Source organism: Augochlora pura, chromosome 4 (assembly GCF_028453695.1).
Source record: "Augochlora pura isolate Apur16 chromosome 4, APUR_v2.2.1, whole genome shotgun sequence".
Lineage (NCBI taxonomy): Eukaryota > Metazoa > Arthropoda > Insecta > Hymenoptera > Halictidae > Augochlora > Augochlora pura.
In genome coordinates, this window is record NC_135775.1 from 25569130 (window position 1) to 25586331 (window position 17202).

The following is a 17202-nucleotide window of genomic DNA, read 5'->3' on the forward strand; positions in this document are numbered from 1 at the left end:
TTTTACCGTTTCCTGGACACGGCGGCCCCGGCTCGCCGGCTCTCGATTAATTCCGCCGAGCGCCGATAACTCGCTCGCTTAATTTCACCCGGGGTACCACGGCGTTCCGTTTTTCTGGCTGACGCGGGAGGAACGAGCGAGAGACCGGTCAGAGAGAGAGGGGAAGAGAGGACCCGCCGCGGTGGCGTACGATTACCCGGGGATTTTGCATAATGCGTCCGTGCCGCGCGATAAAGAAAACGGTGGACAGCCGGGGTATCGCCGAGAGTCGAACGCGGAGAAGCGGCTGACTCACGCGTACCTGGAAGAAACGGAAACTCGATTACGGTACCGAGAACCCGATCGGTCGCTATTGGCGAACGACGGCGCGTGGTTTATCCTCCCCCTCGGCCGATAAAGGCAGCCACGATCTAGCGATAAAGGGTAGCCAAAACGAGACGGTATCGGAAGAGCCAGCGAGACGTCTCGCCGCGGAGACAAGTGCTCCTCGAATTTCCGTCTCCGGGAACCGATAAATCGTTGTCCGGCGCGGGAGACGAAAAAAAAAAAAAAGAGAGAGAGAAGGACCGGTAATCGTCGCGAGCGGACGATAATTTCGGTGGCCGCGGATCGTTGCTCGTTTTTCGATAACGAGACTCTCAGAAACGATCGATCTTCTCGCTCGCCTCGTGACAAACCATCGCGCCGATGATGTAGAGAGATTCTGACCCCTTTTTCCTCGCGTTTTACGTAAGCAGACGGAGGGAGAAATAAATCATCCACTTATCGGGCTAATAAATATTTAGCTAATAGCCAGCTAGTTATTCTAGACACACCCCTCCCCGTCCGAGAAGGTAACCCGATATTTATTATTGCCGCCTGGCGCCCCGAAATGTTCACAGCTGTACGATTATCGTGGCCCTCCAAGCCCGTGGTACGAGTTCCCCGGGCAAGAAAGACACACGCGCGCGTCTCCACCCTCCTACTTACGTAGTCTTTTTATGGAGCCGAGGGTAATTACTTAGGCGGCTCGGGCTATCTCCATAAAATCGACCTACGACCGATATCAATTTTCCGCGGGGCGATACCGATGTCGAGAGACCACGGAATAGAGAGAACTACTCTATACTCTACTCTGCTCTGCCAGCTCGGGCGCCGCACGGTTCCCTCGCTCGCGTGGAAAGTCTACGATCTCCGTCGGCGGCTCGTCACGCCGCCGGGTAATTAATCCGGCACGACATCGCCCTATCGATCCTGCCCGTGAAAGACACTGCCTGTGCCGCTGCCCTTCGAGCGAACCGTTTCCATGCGGGAGGTGTTGAAAATCTGGCGATGGGAACGAGCAACGGTCGGACGACGCCAATAAAACTCCCCTCGTAAATCGGGATCTTTCGGCTTCGAAGAGAATTTCGGGGCCTAACGAGCCTTTTATTTATGTAGTTTCTCGGATCGGGCATCTCTCTCTCTCTCTCTCTCTCTCTTCTTCGGCGTTTAGGGGGACCGACGTTCCTTAGCCTGGTCCGTGAGAACACGCCTCCGTCTTAATTGCCACGAGGAACGCGCGCATGGTGGAAGCGAAAAATCATCCCGCGTTGGAAACGAAAATGGAAAAGTCATGGTTTCGTCGTGGAGAAGTCGAAGATTTCTTCGTCGAAGATTCGAGGACTGAGTGGAGACGATGTATACGGGTCGGAACGGACCCAGAGCTGGCTGCTCGCGGAGGGCAGACGAGATTGGCGGCTGACTCACCCGTTCGAAAATTCGCGAGAGAGGCCGCCGAACGAGCGGGCCGCGCTACCGGTATGCAAAACGTGAGCGAGCAAAGTGGTCGTGTGGAGGGGAGCGAGGGAGGGGAGCGAGGGAGGGGGCCGAAGCGAGGAGGAAGCTTGTCGTCGGGGCAAAGTGTTTTCTCGCGGTCGCCGTCGCATCGGCTCGCATTCCGGGAAGACGATCCTTGACGAGCGAAAGCCCCCGAAGACGCGGTTACCCGAGTCACATATCACCACGTGACGTCCTCAGAATTTCGCATCCGAGGAGCGCATTTAGATGCAGATACGCCCGCGGACGCGGAGACGCGGTTAAAAAGACCGGAGAGGAGCCTCGGGTTGCACGCCGGCGAGGAAGCCGACGGCTGACGACGGAGAGGACGCCGAGCCGAACGCGCGAGAGGGTGGCCGATGCTGAAGGGGACTCTGGCGAAAAAAAAAAAAGAGAACGACGCGGGAAGCGACGCGACGCGACGCGACGAGTCGTTCCGCAGCTGAACGGAGGAGAGGAGAGGAGAGAGGACGAGCAGGATGAAGATGAAGGAAACGCGAGATGAAACGGTCAGATAGAGGCTCGAGTGGCACGTGCGAGCGGAGCAGACCTTTTCGCCGAGGAGCTGCGGACACGATCGCTGCCGTTTCATCGGCTCCGAGATGAACTTCTCTGGCCCGACACCACGATGGACACGGCGGATCGGCCAGCGATACACACAGAGGATCCTCTTTCGGAAGCCAAATTTCTGTCGGACTTTTCTCTTTTTCACACTCGGTCGCCTCGAATGAGAAAAAGAGGAACAGAGAAGAGAGAGAGAGAGAGAGGGGGAAGGAGAAGGATGGAGAAAGAGTAAGAGAGCTCTCGGTTATCGCTCCGAGTTACCGTTACCCTCGCAGCTAGTAGTTCTCGTTTTCTGGATGCTCTTCTCATTCGTGCTCCCTCTCTCTCTCTCTCTCTCTCTTTCTTTCCCGCTCGCTCTCTCCCTCGTTCGCTCCGGCCGTCGAGCAAAGTCTCCAGAACCAAATATGCCTTTGCAGACAACGCTCTCGTGTCGCCGGACACGTGGACACGGCGTCCGATGGCAATCGACGACTCTTTGTGTTACACTCGTTCCAGGGATCGGATCCTCGAGTACACGAGCCCGAAACTAGGACGAAAAGCTTGTAGCCGGGGGGGCGGCCGTGTGTCGATGCATACGAATGTCCTTCTGGTCGTCGTTCCCGAGACGGGAAATGATTTAAATATCCCGTCGGACGGGTCAATCTCGGCCGACCCGTTCTCCCATCGGGCACTCGTCCGTAGGAGATAAATCTGCTTCGCGTACCCGTTTCTGACTATTACCGTGACGTTTCCACGGTGTTCCACACACGGTGTGGATCGGGTGTCCTCGGGTACACCCCGGCTTCTCTCCTCGGGGACCCACGGTTTAAAGCGTATCGGGGCCCCGGCGCATACCGTCGATAATTTACGCTTAACGAGGCATCGAGCATAAAGTACACGGCGAACGGTACGACCGGTGTTTCCCAAAATTGTCCCCGTCATTGTTTATTGGACTTTCTAAACGTTCGTCGGGCCCTCACCTACGCGCGCGCGAGACGGTTACACGACACCGGGAAACGAGCCGAGCCGAGCCGCGCCGTGGAGCCGGCGATAAATTTATGCCACGGGGAAAGATCGGGAGATCTGGCGCGGAGGATCGACGGTTGATCCCAAGGTTCGATCCTCTTCCGAATGAAATTCCAGAAAATTACCGTTCCCGCCGCGGTTGGGAAACACGTCTCTTCCACGACGTTTCTTCCAACGTCACGGGTCTTTCGCTTCGCAATGGTCCCCGTACGCCGGAGGAAACCTACGCGCGACAACGACGGAGCCTGCTAATAACCGAGGCAGGAAGCAAGAACCCTTGGTCGTCGAAGATGGAAATGAGGCGAACGCGAAGGGCCGCGACGGTGCGTCCGTCTCTCGATCGGAGTCACTCGGAAACTCGAGCATTCTCAATTAATTCAAGCGCGACTCCTCTCTCCTCCTTCTCCTTCCGGCATTCTTTTTTTTTCCTCTGCCTGCTTGTTTCGCTTAAAGTCCTCGCGGTCCCGATCCTCGAGGACCGGGTCCTGCGAACCAGATTAGTGGCACACCGGGAGCGAGACGATCGAACTTTGGCAGAGAAAGCAAGGGAGAGAGAGAGAGAGAGAGAGAGAGGGAGAGAGGGAGAGGACCGAGGAGCGGGCTGGTATCTTCGAGATCCCTTTATATACGAGTTTCGAGGCTCACCAGGAACGCCATCAAAGCGCCGTCTCGCTTCGCCACGCACGCCAACCCTTTTCCCCATCAGGTTGTTCAAATACTCCGAGCTAATTCTGTTTGGGCTGTTTGTTCTGACGCTGTTCGCCCTACGGTCTTGTATATTAATAACCCCCCGCGCCGCCCCCCGCTCTCGCCGGCTCTCGTTGCGCGCGCGCGCGCGCGCGGCAACCTTGGCCTCCGATCGGGGAACCAAGAGTGATTAGAACCGCCTAAGAATACCGGCAAACACCGAGCGAACCCTTCCAACCAGCCTCCCTTCGCGCCGATTTAATTAACCCTCGGTCGAGGTTTTCAGAAGTCCAAAGTCGGACGGAGAACACCCCCCCTTTCCAACTTCCCTCCCCGACGAGGGGAGAAGGTAGAAAACATCCGAGAGAGTTCCTCCATCGATCACGATCTTCCTCTAATCTTCGTAGACGCTCTTCCCGATTTCTTCGGCGGCCGCGCGTTCGTGGAAAAAGCGCGTCCGAGCTAAGTGGACAGGTGGTTGACCGGTGAAAAAATTTGTCCGCGCGGGACGGCCTAATCTCGCGAAAGGTAGGACGAGCCGGTCGATCGGCTGCCCCGGGGGCAGATACGCGCTCGCGCGCGCGCGGGCAACGTCGTTAATCCCCGTCGGAGAAAACTGATTAGGCCGACTTAGGGGGCGCCCTCTCTTTTCCCGAAAGCCTCTCCTCCTCCTCCTCCACCTCCCCCCGCTCCCCCCGATCTATCTCGCATTCCGTTCGCGCGACTCCCCTTGGAAAAACCGTCGTTGGAAGCGGATCAAGGGGGCTGCTCTCTCTCTGGCCGACTTTAAGAGGATTCTCCCGTCCTTCGCGGAATTTTTCCTCGACCCGAGAAAACGGAGAGGAGAGACGACGTCGTCTCTCGAGGCGACGCGACTCCGACGGATTCCTGCGGAAGATGGAACGCGAGCGCGCGGGAGGTTAATTCCACACGCGAGCGCTCGGCGACGAACGAGCTCTTACGTTCTGTGCAAGGATCACTGTCGCGGGATCGACCTCTCTCTCTCTCTTTCTCTCTCGAGATCGATACCGTCTCTAAGGCCGAGGATCGATGGAATCCGGAGAACGACGGAGAGATCTTCGAAGAGAGAGATGGGGAGTGCGGTTCGTAGAATCGCTGGGTGTTCTCGCGGGTAATCGCGAACGCAAGAAAGCGGCGGATAATCGCGAATAATAATACGTCTGGCGATTAAGCTCGCTCGCTAGACTACTTCGTAAATATTAAAAGCAGTCGGCCAGGAAATCGTTCGGCGGAACGGCCGTTAATTATTTACGGGGTCCGGTTGCACCGGGAGAGAAAGAGAGAAAGAGAAAGAGAGAGAGAGAGAGTTCCGAGACCGAGAGAGCTTCCAATCGCGATGACGTTCGGCTCGAGTCATCCGGCCCGATCGCGATGAGCTAAGACCCCGAGGAATTCGAAGGGGGTAGCCTCTCTTTATCGCCGACACCGACCGGATCGATTACTTTCTGTTTCCGAAGGATGATCGGTGGACGGAACGAGCGCGCGGCGGCGGCTCGGAGAGCGGCTCCGTCGAATCGGCGCTGGCCTCGTTAGGTGTCCGCCAGAAGAAACGAAGGCTGACGGGTCGGTCCGGGAAGCCCGGCGGAGAGACCCACGGGAACCGACGGGGAATCCACGAACGGAGGGAGGACGCGGAGGCGCACCGAAAAGTTCTCGGGTCAGCAGCGTTCGGGAGCCCGCAAACCGTGCGCGGAGGTCCTTGAGACAACACGCGCCCGGGACGAAACCACGAGCACATATTTGGACGTTCCACTTCCGCTTCTCGTGCCGCGCGCGCGAGAGTAGATATAGACACACAGAGGAGGTGCGAAGTGAGCTCGAGTACTCGAGAGGACGAGAGGCAGAGCACCAGGGTCTCTCCCTGCCCCCCGCCCCCGGTTTCCTCGTCCGGTTTCACGGGAAAAATATCGAGCTCCCGTGCGCGCCGGCATGGCCCCGGCCCCCTTTTTCCAGGGGAAACGGAGGACGACGTTTAGCAGCTAGAAAAATCAACAGCAGCCTCAAAGAACCTTTTCAAACGGAGCGTTACGCTGCCCGATTAGCGGCACCGCACTAACGATCGACGCCGAAAGCCGACCGGGGGGAGAGAGAAAGACGAGTCCCGATATATCCTTTCGGCGCGGCCGATCGTCCAATTTCACTCTTTTTTTTCCGCCTCGCCGTCCGTCGTCGAATCGAGCGGGCGCGCGAAGCAACGAGGTCGGCTCCGGACGCCGGCATCCGCCGAGCAGGTGAACCGGCCTCGTTTGACCTCCTCGGGAGAGAATACAAAGGGTTACGCGGGATCGATTGCGAGCACGATGCTCACGCAACTTGGTCGGTCCTCCGTCGAATTCGACCGGTCTCGTCGATACTTCTTTCGTCCGCGCTCCGGCGACCGGGCTTTTTCATTTCTCAATTCTTTTTGCTCCGCCTATGAAAGAACGGGGATATCGTACCTTCGAGCACCTCGCCAAAAAGAAACAAATAACTAATTAATTCTTTTTCGACGCGGCACGGAGATACCTTCGGGCGAATTTTACAAGATCCTCGCGGGATTCCTGCAAATTTTTTTGCGGCCATCGCTCGAAGGTCAGTGTCGGAAGTGGTATCTCTTCGGCGCGGTGACCGCGAGTGCACTCGTGAGGCTGCGGGGCAGAGCGTGTGCAGCGGCAAGCTTTAATTACCGTAAGTCTTTGAATCTCGCGACACAACCAGGATACCGGTGTTTATCGTCGATTATCGATGTTCGCCGGGCTCGATCGTAAAATCTCTAAACGCGTTTGATGCGGGTAAGTGGACGAGTCACGAGCATCGGTCGCGGAAAGGTGGCCGCGGCGGCGGTGGTGGTCAATGTTCGAGGCTCCTCGAACGGTTCCCGGGCCCCGGCGCGTAAAGCGGTTCAGACAGTTTATCAGCGGGCATCGTGCGCCGAAGCCGAGATATAACCGAGAGGTTCGACACCCACGTAGGGTCGCGCAGGAGGAGTCGCGGTCCGGGCTTCGGAGTGAAATTTTCAGCGGCCGCTGGCCGGCACCGGTCTCTCGCGCGCGCGGACCATCCGGCGCGCGGCCGTATTATACGTGGCGCGCAGGAAACTATACGTCCTACGACGTTTAAATAAACGCATCCTCTCTCTCGCTCCGTTCGCTCCTCTCCTCCCTATCCGGCGGCCGTCTCTCTAATTTGTCCGTTCAAACAAAAAGCAATTTGTTACCCAGCGGACTGACTCTTGGTCCGGCGGTGCGCGAGGCGAGAGACCGGAGAGAGAGAGAGAGGGAGAGGGAGTGAGAGAGGAGAGATAGAAGAGAGGAAGACGGAAAGAGCAAGAGAGCGGGAACGCGCGCGCATTCGAGAGAGAAAGCAGAGCCGGAGGGAGCGAGAGGTGCCGGTGCTGGTCGGTGGTGAAGGAGGCGGTGGTGGCGGTGGTAGTGGTGGAGGAGGAGGAGGAGGTAGTGGCTGATTTAAACCTGTCTGGCGGCCCGCTGCGCGCTTAACAACTGAAAAACAAACATGGCGCCGAGAGAGCGCACCGGCCAGCGGGAGCCCACGTATGCCGCGCGCACCGAGACCATAAAGTGCTTCTGGTACCCCCGGAACCCGCTGTTCTCGCTCTACCGGGTCCATTTTGTCCCCTTCGGACACCACCGCTCGGTGGACTCGGGGCCACGAGAGGCATCGGGACCCCGGGGCTCTCCGGGCTACGGGGCCCCGGGACAACGAGATTTTTCCCACCACCCGAAAAGGTGTCGGCGACTCTTGCCATTCTTTTTCCCCCGCCCCGAGAAGAGCTTTCACGGCACCGGTGTACCGACACACACACGGACACCACCGTGCGCGCGAGCTCTTTGCGATCCGACCGCTCCGGAGACCACCTTGAATTCCCCGCACGAGCCGCGCGCGGCTCTCTCGGCTACTTCCGACGTGTTTCCCCGAGACCCGATCGGCGAATCTCGCGCAATCCTCTTTACCGGGATCCCCAGACGATATCGAGCCAGGCTGCTCTAACACGGCGCATCGAGTCGATTGCGATACTCACCCCTGGGGTGCTCACTTGCGGCCCGAACGGGAACTTCGTCCACTCGAGCTTCTCCTCCTGTGTCGTGTCCAACAGAACAACTGCAACAAAAGACATAGATCGTGTTAGAACGGGGAGAGAACTGTTTCGCGTCGCGGATAGAAACGTTACTACGGCTTGGCTCCTCCATTCAACGAGCGTGTCCGCGCCGCGCTCCCTGCAGCTCTCGTTATTCAACCCGTATCAAACTTCTCGTTGCGCGGGACGAACCTCCGGACGCAATCGCATCAAATTAATAATTTGCATTGACCGAGCGCTAAGCGGTTCGCTACACCCTCCGACTGTTTGTATCGGGTCTCGCTTTAATGGCAAGAACGTTCGCGCATCATAAATTCACGAGTCGACGAGCGGACGCGTTCCCGTCGTTCGACGATGTTAAGGGGGACGCGGGTCAGCGGCGACCCCGAGCGGGTTGTTGCCGCCGATCCGGACCGGAAAGGATAGGAAGAGAAAAAGTCGGGAGGACGAATGCGGAGGCACGCGGGCCGATCATCAGTCGTCGGTCAAGGTGATCTTCCGGCGCGCGCGGAAATCCTCTCGACGTGCAGCGCCGCGGCGTATCGAGAGACGAGCGAGAGAGCGTAGGCGCCGGCAAAGATTTTACCGTAAAAAGTCAACGTTCCGAGGGGGATGAGGGAAACGACTCCCTCTCAAAATGGCGGATCCTCGAGACCGTGCTAAAACACCTTGCTTCTCGGCGGCTCTCGTTCTCGTCCTATACGAGAAGGGTGAGAAAGCCCCCGGCGACGGAGGGGGCTCGGCGAGGGGGAGGGTTACGGCGGGGCGCGGCGCGGCGGGGCGGGGCGGGGTAAACCGGGGCGAAAGAGGGAAAGAGGGAGAAGAAGGGTCGGTCGCGTCGCGCGTATCGTTGCACACGCAGCACAGCCGGCAGGTTGTGCGTCGTGTCCTGCGACACGTTTGTAGTGGTGGTCGTATCGACCGGCTCTCGGTTCTCGGCTCTCGGCTCTCGGCTGCTGCTGCTACAACCCACCCTCTTTCCCTCTTTCCCTCTGGCTCTCTCGGCTGATCGTCTCTCTCTCTCCGATCCACGGCTTTCACCCCGTTTCGGAATAGCTGGCCCTCTCCGTCCCTCCCTCGCGCTATCTATCCTCTCCTCTCGCTCCCACCGGTTCCCACCAACTCGGCCGCTCGCAGCCCTGCCCTCCTCGTCCCTCTTTATCGTCCCTCCTTGTTCCACGGTGTTCACCACCGCCGCGCCGCACCGTGCCGCGCTATCGGTCCAACCCTCTTCACCGGCTCTCTCTCTCTCTCTCTCTCTCTCTCTCCCTCTAGCTCGCGGGACACTCTCTCTCTCTTCCTCCCCCGCGACTTCAATGACCTCTCTGCTTTTCTACGCATCGGTCTTCCTTCGTTTCGCGCGACGATCTCCCCTCCCCTGTCCCCCCGTCCCTTCTCGTTCCTCCACCCCACTATCCCTCGGGCTCTTTTCATCCCTTTCTGTTTTTCTCGATTACAGCGGCGTCGCGTCCTCGTCGCACGGTGTTCAGCAGTGCCACGCAGCTATCAGCCGCGCCGCCCCCGACTGGTGCGAGCATCGTCGTCGTCGTCACCGTCACCATCGCCGCCGTCGTCGTCGTCGTCGTCGTCGTCGATCCCTCCCCAGACTCCGGGTCCTTGAATTCCTAGACCAAAGTACCTCGGCCGACGCGGCGCGGCGGGTGCAGCAGAGCCCACCCCTGCTGCCGCGCCAGGCCGCGCCGGATGGAATCTCAAAGGTGAAAACTGCGCGCTGGAAAATCCATCCGACCCCCTCGCCGTTCGCCGCCAACACCACCGCCGCCGCCGCCGCCGCGCTCGCCTCTGCCAGCCCCACCGATCCCCCCGTCGACTCTTTGCCATCGTCACTACTACCCCTATCTACTACCACCGACTGCTTCGACGAGCCACGCAGAATCCCAGGGGCTCTCACGCGTACCGCGATTATCCGACCTCATCGAGACACCGTCGAAACACGGGGGGTGCCGCTGAAAATAATTGTCCCGCCGCCACACCACCTGCGCCGACCACCCCCGCCCCCCCCCCCCCCACCCCCCCCCCCCCCCCCCGTTTCTTTCTCTGGCCCCCGTCGAATTTTCACCGGGAATCCTCTCGCGCGCCGTAATTACGCGTCGACGAAAATTATTTCCGATCGCTTTGCCGGCACCCTGACCACCTGGCGACTCGCTCTCTCTCTCTCTCTCTCTCTCTCTCTGTGTTCGACGATTCCCGCGATGCTCCTCTCCCAGCCGGCCCCCCCGTTTGTTCGTCGGATCAACGGGGCCGAGAGCGACCGCGAGCCCGAAGTCATCCAAAGAATCTGCCGCGCGGGTTCGGGTGTTTCGTAATGGACGCGGTACAATATAGGTATCCGTGAATTCTCGCGGAACAGAGACCCTCGACCCCGAGCCACTCGAGCCCCGGTCCTACTCTAAGTCGTCTCATTGTGTGTAATGGGCTTTGCAGCCCGCCGGCCTAATTCGAGCACCCTCGAGAAGTACTCCGGATATATCCAAGAACGCGCGGAGCCGCCGCCGACGCCGACGCCGCCGAATTTCGCCAAGTAAGATCCAAGTTTCTCTCGCCACCTCGGCTTCGATAAACTTCCGGAATGGTAAAGCTCCCAGATTGACCCGCTATCCGGGACCGTCGTCGGCGAGAGGATTTCCGCGCGCGAGAGAGGGAGAGAGAGGAACGGAATCCTTCCGCTCTGCTGGTAAGGAAACAATCCGGTATTCGGTTGCCGCGCGATGGAACGCCGCCGATAATTAGCCCGCGCGCCCCGGGCTATTGGTAAAATCGAGACTCTCGGAGCTGTTCGGATGGAAAATCCTCGAGCGACGGGGGTGGAGGAGGTGGAGGAGGTCGCGAGCGTCTCCGCGTTCCAAAGAAAAGAGAAAGTGCGCGGAGAGGCTAGAGAGAGAGAGGGGCCCCCGGCGGTGGTTGCACCGTGTTCCGTGCATCGTGCGTGCGTCACGTATGTGTGTTATGGCATCTCGGGACGACACGTGTCACGAAAGTTAGCCGCGCGGGGTACTGTGACGAGAATAATACGCGGCGTTTTATTGCCTTTTTCTTCCTGCCCGACGACGGAACACGGCGGCCCGGCCGCGGGGCCCGATCGCGCGATCAACGACGACAGCCCGACATGCTCGTACATATGTTAATTTATCGATGTTATCCGCTGCTTCCTAGATGCAAATACCGTAGCACCGCGGGAGTAAACGGAAACCGCTGGCGCGAGGGAAAGACGCGACGCGGAGCAGCCGAACCCCCCACGAATGGAAGCCGAGACACGATCGGAAACCCGAAACGAAAGTCAATCGGCGTGTCTCGGGGACAAATTGATATCGTGAGACCTCGCGCCGCGCCGCGCGACTTCCGGGACTGGGGCGCGCGCGAGCGCGCGGACCGCGTGAATATACACCCGGGGAGGACTTTTCTCGGCGCTGCGAGTATAGGGTGCGGGTAGATGGACGAGGCGTGTCGAGCGACGCGCCGTGCTCGCGCTGTTCGCGCGCGCGGTTCATTGGCTGACACATTGGCCCGAGGAACGGAGAAGAGATTGCCGGTATCGGCGCGCGCGAAGGGACGTGTGTCCCGGGGTCAGCGTCGAATTACTATTCCCAAAGGGTGCTCTCTCTCGGCGGGGCAGGCGGAAACGAGGGAAACGAGGGAACCGGCTCGGCTCGGGATCCTCCTGAAAATGACGATACGTCGCGCGGCCGGCACACCCGATGTTTCTTCTCCCGATGCTTCTTAGCTACCCTCCTCCGCGTTCGATATCCCTCTCGCCACGGTTCCACGCACTCTCGCGGCTCTCTACGCTACGTAGGAGCGCGCACGTGTGAGTAACCGGTGTACGACGCGGTCCCGTGAGACGTACCAAATTTAAATTTCAAATTTGGAGCGTGTCGCTGGGTGTGACGGTATGCATAGCGTTGCCTGCCGGCTCTAACTCACTCCACCGATCCTCCGTCTTTCTTCTCCTCTCCGGCGCTCTATGCTCCCCTCCCCACCCCTCCCCTGCCCCTGCCCGCATCTGCCTCCTCGCTCCTCTATCCTCTCCCGCTCGCCATATATCCGTCCATCTCCCGGGCTCTCTCCACCCTACTCCATTTATCTGTCTACCCATCTTCCTTCCTGGCTCTTCTTCGCTCGGGATCGGAAGGAAGGACCGCGAGCGAGAAGCGACCGGGTTCCTCGATTTTTCATATTATTCAAATTGAGAGAGGAGCGAGAGCGGTAACCGGGCATCGATATGCGACGAGCGAGAAGATCGGAAAGTCTCTGGATCCGCCGCGGCAATATCCCCGGAAAAACCGTCGCGTCGCCTCGAGGTGCCCGCGATGTACCAAAGACCGATCCAGACTGTCACGAGACCGTAGATTGTTTCTTCTGTGTCCGACACGCCGTCGTTTACTGCCTCCGCTCCGCTCCGCGCCGGGGGCCAGGGACCTTGTCGGAGAACAACGAAACGCTGCGGGCCAGGATAGGTGGTGGATTTCGTGGACGGAAAATCGAGCGATCGCTTGAAAGTCCTCGAGGGGGATCGATGATCGGTCGCTTACCGACGGAAAGGCCGATTTCCAATTATTCTTACGCAAGAGGGTGGGGGCCGAATGGACGCGGTGGTCTCGTGTCTCGATTCCGGGCCCCGGCACAATGGATCTCCTCTAATCGGAGACGATCGCGGATCGTTGATCGGTGGATCGCGGCACGCACACGCGGTACCACCGACGCGACAGCCCGAAAGAAACGAGAATGCCCGGTTCGACGATAAATCAATAGCCGAGGTCGCCGAAGGAGATGGATGAGTGACGTAACGAGCCTGTTCTTACCGTACGCTTGTAGGAGAGGTCGCTCGCTCGCTCTCTCGCTCTCTCGCTCGCGCGTACATATCCGAGCGGAGCGACGCGATTGAATCGCGCGAGCAAGCAGAGGCGAGCGCAGAGAAGAGAGGCGAGCGAGCGAGCGACCGGCCGGGGGAACCTGTTGCCCGATCCGAGAGACGAGCGGCTACTCGAAGGCGATTAAGATTACGATTTCGCCTCCTGCGCGGCGAGCGCACGCACACCTGCACACGCTTCTCGCTGCTGCCTCGGAGGATCGAGAGACGATCGTTGGGCCGGGCCTCGATCTTTCTCGATCTATAATACACTGTCCCCTCTCTCTTTCTCTTTCTCGGCGACCGGCTGCCATTCACCGGCGACGATCCTGGCCAGCCGAGATTTTTAAATATCACGATTTACGGTGTTTCGTCCGGGTTCCTCGGTGTTTTGGGAACCGAAACCCTGGAACGATCGGCCAAAATTCCGAACGGACCGAGAGCCAATAATCTTCGAACCGGGGGTTTCAAGGAGGAAGAGAATCTCCGTTCGACGAGGGGGAAGGGGGTCGCTTCGATTGGGCTCGCCGGAAATAGGTTATTGCCGATCTTATCTCGCGACGAAATTTACGTTTCGCATATAAGTCGAGCAAACCCGGCTTCGTCCTCGATTCAGGTCTTATCTCTCTCTCTCCCTCTCTCGCTCTCTCCCTTCCTATCCCTTCGCAACGACAAACTCGTCGAAATACTCGCGTTGCGTGCTTCCTCGTCGTTCGAACTATCGGGCTTTGCCTGCTCGCCTGTCTCTCCTCGATCGCACTCCCTGTAAATCGTGGACGATTCAATCTCTTAAGGCTGTAATGCGCTTTCGAGGAAAGATCGTCGTGGCGAGAGAGACGCGCGCACGAAGATAGAGAGAAAGAGAGAGAGAGAGAGAGAGAGAGAGAGAGAGAGCGAAAGTACGATCGGAAACACAGTCGTGGGTTCGAGATTGGATCGATCATACGCGGATCGATATCCCGCTGACCGACGGGGGTGAAGGAAGGGTCAAACGCAGGACGTCGCGACAGCTCCTATATCACTCTCCGAGGAAAGAGGAGAGGCGGCGCGCGCTCGATCATCGACGCTCGTCTCGCTGCCGGCGAGCGTGACGAGATATCCGCGAGTTTTCGGTGGATCGACGAGAAGAGCGAGGAGCGAGAGGAAGAGGTGGCGAACGAGAGACGAGCACCACGGTCGGAGAAAGAGCGAGGAAGAAGAGAAGAGAAGAGAAGAGAGAGAGAGAGAGAGAGGAGGGATGGTCGCGGCGAGAGAGGAGACCACCTACGATCCGTGGAGTGCGCGCGGCCAGCGAATATCCGACGGTGTACGTTTCTCGACTTTATTTCGGCTCTAAAAATGCCGAGTCGAGGATCGTCCTGACACGAGTGTCGCGCGGCTCGTCTTTTTCCCGACTCAACCTCTCGAGCCCTCGACGCGAAACGTCGAACCTCTTTTCCCTTTGCCAGCGAGCGCGAGCGCGCGCGCGCGCGCGACGCCTCCGTGTGCCTTTGGCTTAACGGCCTTCCAATTTGTCAGGATCCCTCTTCCCGCTTTGCCTTTCTTTCCTCTCGTTGGGCTGCCCGGGCCCTCTCTCTCTCTCTCTCTCTCCTCTCTCTCTCCGCGTCTTTTCTTCCTTTGCCACCCTTTCGTTCCTTTCTTTCCTTCTGCCCGCCACACCCCAGCCCCCTGCCCCCCGCCTCCCCCCGTCTGCCCATCGACCTCCGCGAACAGAGCTCTGTGTTCTCTCTTTCTCTCTCTCTCTCTCCTCTTCCCGCTTTCTCCTCCTCGTTCTGGTCGAGAGGGCTCTCCTCTTGCTCGCTCTCCTCCGGATCGGACATATCCTATCGCACCTCGAACCGTTCGCCAGGGTGTCGTTGACCTATCGGGCGCGCTTCGACCGCCGCCGCGGCCCGATCGTCTCTCCGGTCCCACCGTCGAAATTCGTGCATCGATGAATTCGGCGCCGCGCCGCGCCGCGACAGAATCACAGAGAGAACGACGTAGAAAGAGAGAGGGAGAGAGAGAGACGTTGTTCGGGTCTCTTAATTGCCGGCGCTCGTCTATGAGAACAAACCTCCCGCTCTCTCCCCCCGCCCAAAGTGGATAGAAGCGGAGAACACGCCGCGCCGGTGGCACGCGGCCCTCTCGACGCTCCGCGCTCCTAATGACGGCTCTCGAGATCTTTTTAATTATGCTCGCGATCAAAGATCCCCCCTGGTATCGGTCGCATCTCGAAAGCCAACTCGTCCGTTCTACTCGCTCTCTCTCCTTTTCTGCGAACTTCTACCCCCTGTTACAGGCTATCGATCTCAAATAAATCAGCCGGCAACGTCTTGATCGCCTCGCGAATGTCCGCCGAATAAAGGATATCCGAGGAGAGAGGATGTCCCGGGGACCGGACGGGAGGGACCGTGGGAGGAATCGGTCGAATCACCCCGAGGTCCCCCCCCGCATCGAAAGCGGAGGAAACGCGCGAACGACGGGGCAAGGAGGATCCGCGAGGGCCGGCAGCGGCCAGGGGGAGGGACGGGGAAAAAATATGAGGTGCTCGGAAACTTAACCCCAGTCCCCGTTCGCTGCGGGATCCCGTGGGCACCACCGTGGCCACGATCTTTGGGTCCAACTGGGCGGCACGGGGAGCCTAAGGGAACAGGCCGGAACAGAGAGAAAGGCCGAGGGAATGAGAGAAAGAGAGAGAGAGAGAGAGAGAGAGAGAGAGAAAGGGGCGAGAGGGGGTGGAAGAAGTTTCTGAACGCGGCTCTCGGCCCACGCCGCACGATGGACCAGCACGCAGCCATCGCTGGAATTACCATTTACATAGCGTTATTATGTTTGTGCATAATGTATGTACACATGTTAAATCAATTATTTAAACAATATGAGGGTCCCGATGGAGGCGCGGGCGAGACTCGGGAGAGATACAGGCGGAGGGAGAAGAGGGGGCGGCGGGGAAAAAAGGAGTCTGGATACTGCGTGTCCACGAGATGTTAGATTACCTGGTTTGCCTGATTCTTTCTCTCCGCCTGCTCTCTCTCTCTCTCTCTCTCTCTCGCTCCCGCGGTCTCTCCCTCCCCCGGTCCCTCTCTCGCCCTTGCCACCACTGGTCGCACCAGATCGACGCGAGCGAGCGAGCGAGCGAGCAAGCGAGCGCCTGCCTAGCCTCTCGCTCACTCTCACTCTCTCTCTCTCTCCGCTCTCCTCTCTCACCGGTTCTCGCGAGGCTCTTTGCATATGGATCTTGAATTTCAATTGTGCTTTTCAAGTGCAGCTCCCTGCCCCCTCTCCCTTTTGTTTCCCCGTGCGTCTCGGTCGAACTGCCTTCACCCTCACCTTTATTCCCACCACCGACGCCGCCGCGCGCCCTGCCCTCTGCCTTCTCTCTCCTCCGCCTCCTCCTCCTCCCCCTCTATCCGGCGCTCCACGCTTCTTTCCCTTTCAATCCGGCTTTCCTCTCTCGCGCGACAGAGACGCGCGACCGACAGACAACGCGATGAGCAGTACGAAACGCGAGTACGAAAGCACCCAAGAATAAAGAACGGCGAACGCGGAAGGGAGGCGCGGCGCGGCGGTGGCAGCTTCGTCGTCCTCGTCGTCGTCGTCGGCGGCGGCGGTGCCAGCAGGGGTGTCCGGTTTCAGCCCAACTATGTTACCGTATCCTACTTGAATAGCGTTTAGTCAGCGACCATGAAATAGACTGGTGCTCGCGTAACCCTTCCTGCATCGCGGTCCCACCGAATTCGAACCCCAAGTAACCCGGTGAGAAAGGGAGAGAGAGAGAGAGAGAGAGAGAGAGAGAGAGAGAGAGAGAGAGGCTCCTCCGTCGGATGCTCGTAGCCGGGGGCGGAAGTTGCCCCGTGGGCCACTGCTTTCCAAGCTATTCCTATATGCTCCCTATCGCTGTGTGCCAACTCTTCACAATAGACAGCCGCCTAAGATCGACGGCCCGCTTTATCGGAACCTCGTTTGCCCCCGAGGGCAATCCGGGCCCGCTCAAAGAACCAGCGCGCCTCCGGTAGAAGGTGAAACTCTCGGCGAGAGAGCGACGCGACATCGATCATTCGCTGGACCGAAGCCAAATCATCCGAATACTTATTTGTTCCCGTGCACAGGGGCCGTGATGTACGTTCCGTCGCTCGGATAAATAAAACTGTTTCGTGACGCCCGGCTGCGAGAGAGAGATTGAGCGAGAGAAAGAGAGATTGAG

The 17202-nt window shown here is 59.0% G+C and overlaps 1 protein-coding gene across 4 annotated transcripts in view; it reads right to left on the reverse strand.

Annotated features, from left to right (window-relative positions):
* Eph (Eph receptor tyrosine kinase) overlaps positions 1–17202 on the reverse strand; it is a 76823-nt gene that overhangs the window by 44857 nt on the left and 14764 nt on the right. For all 4 annotated transcript variants that reach the window (XM_078179628.1, XM_078179626.1, XM_078179627.1 and 1 more), the window contains exon 2: positions 8093–8172. In XM_078179628.1, coding sequence (XP_078035754.1) covers positions 8093–8172 — 80 coding nt within the window. The remainder of the gene's footprint in view (positions 1–8092; positions 8173–17202) is intronic.